General features: G+C 35.9%; 1 protein-coding gene across 1 annotated transcript in view; it reads right to left on the reverse strand.

The window, feature by feature from the left end:
* LOC102603708 (1,4-alpha-glucan-branching enzyme 3, chloroplastic/amyloplastic-like) overlaps window positions 1–6465 on the reverse strand; it is a 17155-nt gene that overhangs the window by 2144 nt on the left and 8546 nt on the right. Inside the window, 10 exon segments of the mRNA XM_015308181.1 lie at window positions 194–274; window positions 1165–1272; window positions 1364–1441; window positions 1993–2097; window positions 2231–2302; window positions 2399–2536; window positions 3328–3430; window positions 3999–4032; window positions 4035–4099; window positions 5797–5887. Of these exon segments, the coding sequence (XP_015163667.1) occupies window positions 194–274; window positions 1165–1272; window positions 1364–1441; window positions 1993–2097; window positions 2231–2302; window positions 2399–2536; window positions 3328–3430; window positions 3999–4032; window positions 4035–4099; window positions 5797–5887 (875 nt within the window).

Consider the following 6465-nt stretch of genomic DNA (forward strand, 5'->3'; position numbering starts at 1 on the left):
TCCTCCCCCCCCCCCCCCCCCAGGGTGACAGACCACTAAAATATGAAATACTCTCCATAGTTAGGGAACCCCAATACAGGACCAACTCGAGCATCACCTTCTAATTATCATCAATCAGGCACACTAGAAAAACGAGATACAGAAAAAAATTGAAATGGAGAAATATCAAATAAAAGAGAGACAATGTTTGTACCATGGTAGTATCATTGACATGGTGAATGTTGGCAAGACCTCTGGACAAAATTCTCCCATTTTTATCCAAGTCCATCATATCCTGAAAATGGAAGGAGTCATAACTCTCTTCTTTCTTTTTCCCTTTGGTTGCAGAACAACTATTCCAATTTACAGCAGAGCCAGAAAGAAAGAAAGAGATGCATAACATATGCCTATAACTGGATCAAACACAAGCTATCTCATCAACCAACTAAAAAGAAAAAAATAATGGTTATGGAGAGGTGATAAATACCATTCAAGTATGACATAAGTAGCACATGAACCTCATTTACTAATGCATAGCTATGTGAGCTACCTTTATTGACCATACAGTATATCGTTTCCACATAATATCAGAAAAGGTTGCTATGGCATGTGGAATCCCTAACTATATATACCCCTTGATGGGAAATAAGGGAACAAAGCAATATGTGGTTTCCAACAAAATATCTACTAAAGAGTACACTATTTTTTCAGCACAGAATATCAAAAAAGGGTTGCTGTGATGTGTGGAAGCCCGATCTTTACTCCTTGACGGAAAAAAAGGAGGAAAAGCAACATCTAATATCAAGCAGAATATATACAAAAAAGTACACTCAAAGGGAAGATCACTTTAGTGACAGTCATTTACTAATGCGCAACAACTAGGCCTACCTTGCATTGCTCGTATGGTGTATTTTCTCCACACAGTATCAGAAAGACATTATCAGGATTAATAGAAACCCAACAATGATGTATGAAAATGGAACAAATTTACTCCTTGGGGGGGGGACAAAGCAACAAGTAATATACAACAGAATATCTACTAAACAGTACGTCTCAAATGCAATATATTCAGCAACAGTCGTATAAGGAGATTCTACACAAACACACATGTGTATATATATATATAAGTATATTTAGAGAGAGGCAGCAGAGCGCATTTTGCATAATTAGAAGTTCGGTGGTCACCTTATCAAATGAGAATAATTGATAATGTACAACATCTTCCAATAGATCCCAGCGACGGTTAGCCAGTGAAAAGGAGAAATTGTTGCTTGACATTGGAAACTCTACTCTCTGTTGCAGGAAACAGGTCATTTGGTACTAAATCTACTGTAGTATAGTTGTAAACGTCCACAAATCATATATGCAGATAATAACTACTCACCTTTGGGTGACCAAATTCATTGCCCATGAAGTTGAGGTATGCATGACCACCAATTGTAGATGTAATTAATCTGATCATCTATTTAATACAAGAAGATTCCAACCATAATTAGACAAGCCCAAATGCATGGGAATATCACAGAACAAGCAGGCAAGTAATCTAAAATTGTGCTGAAAAGAGGGAAATAGATTCCCTTGGGTAAGGAGTTTATCTGAAGGACTAATCTATTAACCAGAAAATCAATGAAATCAGATTCATCAAGCTGAACTATTTCCCAGAAGAAGAAAATATTAAAAGGCTAGTTCCTTCTTGAAGCACATACAAGTTTCACCTGAATGCCCCTACTTATTGACTGCAACATCAAGAACGACGACAACTGTACAGAGGTTAATTTGACCTCAAATAAGAGGTAAGCATGAAAAAAAAGACAGTCTGGTGCACAAAGCATCCCGCTTACAAAAATAGAGGGAGATTATATTTAAGAGACGAGTGAAGGGTGGCTGTTCATAAGAGTCAGACCTGATCAACCAAGAAATGTCAAGCAGTTTCCCTAGTGTAACAAGCAGCCTCTAGGTAGTACCAAATATTCACCTTCTACATGAAGTGTAAACCACAAGTAAAGAAATTACCTTGTGTAACGAGCAGCCTCTAAGTAATGACTCTTGTGATATGGAAGATTTCCCCAAGGAGTTACCAATCAGTATTTCTGCGAAGGAACGACCTCCAGAAATGGACTAAAAGAGAAGGGAGAATTACAACCAGTCAAATAATGTAGATTGTCAAATCAGACCTTTACAATATGAAAGAAAAGTAAAGGAAAGGGGAGAAAACTCATAAATACATGACAATAAAAAAAAGTGTAGCTACCTGGTTGTGATTTTCTGCATACAAAAGCATTTTATCAGTATTTTGTCTATCGCCCACTAATGTGCTAACAATCTGAAATAAGTCAACCATATTAAATTCCACCAACTACCATAGCATTAGATGTTCAAAAGGAGAAAAATCCTGTAAGCCAATGATGCAAGGTTCAACCTTACTCATGCACCATTCATGATCAGGAGTATTTTCAAGTAATGCAAGCCACATCTCTGAGGCAGAAAGATTGGCAAAATAATCAAAGCCCAGTCCACCTTGAGATGTTGGATCGCAGAGTCCAGGATACAGAGTTGCCTATGTAACAGAAAGAAATCTTTATGAAAGGACAGTTGGGGGTCTGCAGAAATTAGAAATGTAGAGTTTGTAATGCAGGGTTAGTGATACACAGAATGTAATTCAAGGATTAATAATGAAAAGATTGTAATTTAACAATTACATGCTATTGGATATTTGATTGTTGTATTAAAATTTATTATACAATGTATTTTTGAAAATATGTTTTTATTTTTTAAAAATAAAATATTAGTTCCTACATGAAAGGTTATTCTTTCATTTATTGTTCTAATCCATGTATTACTAACCACTGCATTCTTATTCCACATTCTATCCCACATAAATATAAAATAATACATAGATTCCCACATAACTTATGTGAGTATTAGTTATGTAGAAAGGAAAATTTGAAACCAAACACGTAACAGATTATGCTAAGTTTTACGTGGAACAGAAAAATCAAACCAAACATTGTATTAAACAATGTTGAATTTTATGTGGAGATTATTTCTCCATTACTCCAACCAAACGTCACCCCTTGTCTCAAGCTACAAGTTGCATGTAAAAGCAAGGAAATCTGACATATCTAGTAATACAAAACTAAGAAATAAGCTTGCACAAGAAGAACACTCAGCATTGAATTATCTTTACTTATCAAGAAACATTTAGTGAAATCCTCTTTTCAAGAGATATCTTAAAGTATCATAAGGTATACTCAGCAGAACTAAGTTCAATAACAAAGGATTTCTACTCCTCGAAAGCATCAAAGGAAAGCAATGAACAATTCAAGAGAATTGAAATAGTTCACTTACATCCTCAGCAATCGTGATCACATTAGGATGAAGAGCATGTAATACTTCATTTGCTAATATGAGGTACAATAAGGCCTCCTTGTCAACATATTGGTTACAGTATCTGCAACAACAAAAGTTTTAGATTGTCGAAGAAAAACCAACCAACAGAAAGATAGATGCTCATAATTTTCCAATGTTTAACATACATTCTAGTCACATAGTTTTCAAAATTGAGGTCCTTCTAGCTTTGTTTTCTAATCCACATTTTTTTTTACCAAGGTAATAGTTTTGTGTATTAATCTTTAGCACTAAAGGCTGGGATCCCAAATTTACATCATGGAGCTACATACAGTTGCGTGTACTTAAAACAAAACTAAACTAGATCCTACTACGTCTTACAAAGGACCTAGGATATCTCTAACCGCTATAGGATCATCTACATACTCCGAACTGCACCAATAGAAAAAAGTGATTATGCAGTTCATTTTAATCCTGTGTAAAGGACTACTGATAATCCACATTACAATCTCTAGCACTTCCTAATCAAGATAGATACCAAAATCCAGTTAAAAGACTGCAAATATATGAATCTTAAATATATGTCATTGGTGAACAATGTGTAAACATTTTTTAATAAGTAAACAACGCATGAACAATTAACATGACACAATTGAACTTTTGATGCTTACTCATCCATGTCACCAGTAAATGAAGCAAATCCATATGCGTATACAACATGGACGAGAGCGAATGAAAATGGAAGCCATCGACATGATACTCCTCCACCCACCTGAAAAATACCATTGTATAAGCAACATGTCAAGAAAATAGTTTCTTGCACAATCATGTCTGTTAGGTGAGAGCATTTCGTTTCAAAAAGAAGTTTGTTTCTTATACAGAAATCGCTCACGCTCATGCATCAACCATGTGAACGTGGATCTATGAGACTTGACTAAGAAGAAAACATACATACTGCCAACTGCCAATTGGCTAGGTAATGGCCCTCTCAAGCTCTCATACCCTGATATCTTTTCTCTAAACCAGCAACAAAGGGCTGGCATTAGTGAAGTTTGGAGCAATCAGGTATGGAATTTAAGTTATAGGAGAGCCTTGAATGACTGGAATTTGGACAGATTTGCTGAGTTCCTAAACACCATCAATCAGTTCATTGGAACTTCTCAAGCTCAAGACAGGTTGGGGTGGATAACACAGGCACTTTTTCAGTCAAAACAGCTTATCACAGTTTGAACCTTGATAACTAGCTGACCTAGTTATGGCCTTGGAAGCACATCTGGAGAATTGAGATCACATACAAGGTGGCTTGTTTTGTTTGGTTGATAGTCGAGAGAGCTTGTTTGACATGGGACAGGCTACAGAAGGGGAATACAACTTTGCTTTCTTTGCCACTTATGTGGAAAGTATACACAACTTTGGGACGTCTTCCTTGCTATGATTGGTTTGAGCTGGCCAGTGTCAATGACTTCACTTGACATGCTTTCCAGCTGGAACAGAAGGGGAAGCACAAAAGCTAAAAAAGAAGATGGAATATGATCCCAGGCTGCATATGGTGGACAATCCGGAGGGAAAGAAATCTTAGATGTTTTGAAGGAAAGAGAAACTCAATCCAGAAGATAAAGCTTAGTTGTATTTTGCTTTTTCATTTTTGGGGTAAATAAGTGTACATAGGTGACACTGAGGCCCTAATGCAACTTTTAGAGCCTCTGTAGTGCAATATAATCTTTGCCTAGCTTGGTTTTTGTTCACACTCTGAAATTATGGCTTCACAGTCTCTTTTAATTTTAATACAAGTTGTTGCCATCTCAAGAAAGAAACATCAACAAGGCGATGACATTCTAACAGACTTACTGTTGAGAAACAGCCTCACCTCCACTAGGTTGGTAGATGAATTCTCAGCTTACAAATTTTCTTCACAAGGTGCCAAATCTCTAATCTCTGCTTACTAAAAGCAAATTTTTCTTTCTTCTTTTTCCTTTCTACTGGGGGGCTGGGGGCAATGGAAATTCTTTGAGAGGAGTGGTTCCTGTTCTAGCTTGATGTGACACGAATGAGGATCATTGAATTCGGACCATGTGAGAGGGATGGAGAGGACAATTGTCTACAATTTCACTTTGATAAATAAAAATGGACTTCATCTGGGAAAGAGGCAAGAGGACGCATGCCAGTGAGCAGAAGCAATTTAGAATTTTACAAGAGTGAATCTACTCTGATACATTGCGAAATTGAGGAAGAGGACTTATCTTGTATTTCCCACTTGATACAAATGAACTACAACATAAACCTATATATAGGTGTAAAGTACAATAAAATATAGAATGAACTTAATAATCAAAGGATGGTGATGCATTTATTGCACGGCCAGCAACATTTATCAGGTGCCAAACCTTCGACTCCTAACAAAACTTAAACTAGCAATGAAACTGAGAGAATAGCATGCATAGGATGGAAACCATATAACAATAAACTCACCAGTTCAGATTTGAAAGAAGAAAGTGCAGAACATCAAGATCTCCATATTTGAACATCCGTGTGCCCCAGAATTTGTGGTGTCCACGTTTACCTAGTTATGCAGTAAATACAGAACTCAGGATCCAAAAGGAAATCATATGATATAGAAGTACTGAAAACATTTAATCAGATATAGTTCTTTTACCAAGTTACTGAAGAGAACTCCAACTAATTAGAACTTCCATCAACATATGCAACAAAAATAGTATATTAGATTTACTAGTAGAATAAACAGTGAATATGGTGTCTCACTTGCTTCAAGTTAGAATTCTCTCCAACCCTGACAATCCTCTTGTTATGTTCTGTCCTGACCAAGCTTGATATGAAGTTTATATTTTTATGGCCATGTACAATAGAAGTACTTGTTGTTTGTGTGAGAAATATTGGAAAAGAATATTATTGAATTGTTGTTGTTTACATTATTACATTGAGACCCTATTTATAGACCCTAGAATACAATCATTTACCAAGTAGGATACTATTTAGTATTCCTATTTCTATTTCTATTCCTATTCCTGTTCTAATAGGATTGTATAAACTTATTCCTATTCTAATAGGATTGTATAAACCTATTCCTATTCTAATAGGATTGGTTAAACCTATTCCTATTCTAACACATGTAATCAATGT

This window comes from Solanum tuberosum, unplaced genomic scaffold (assembly GCF_000226075.1).
Source record: "Solanum tuberosum cultivar DM 1-3 516 R44 unplaced genomic scaffold, SolTub_3.0 scf00076, whole genome shotgun sequence".
NCBI classification, from domain to species: Eukaryota; Viridiplantae; Streptophyta; class Magnoliopsida; order Solanales; family Solanaceae; genus Solanum; species Solanum tuberosum.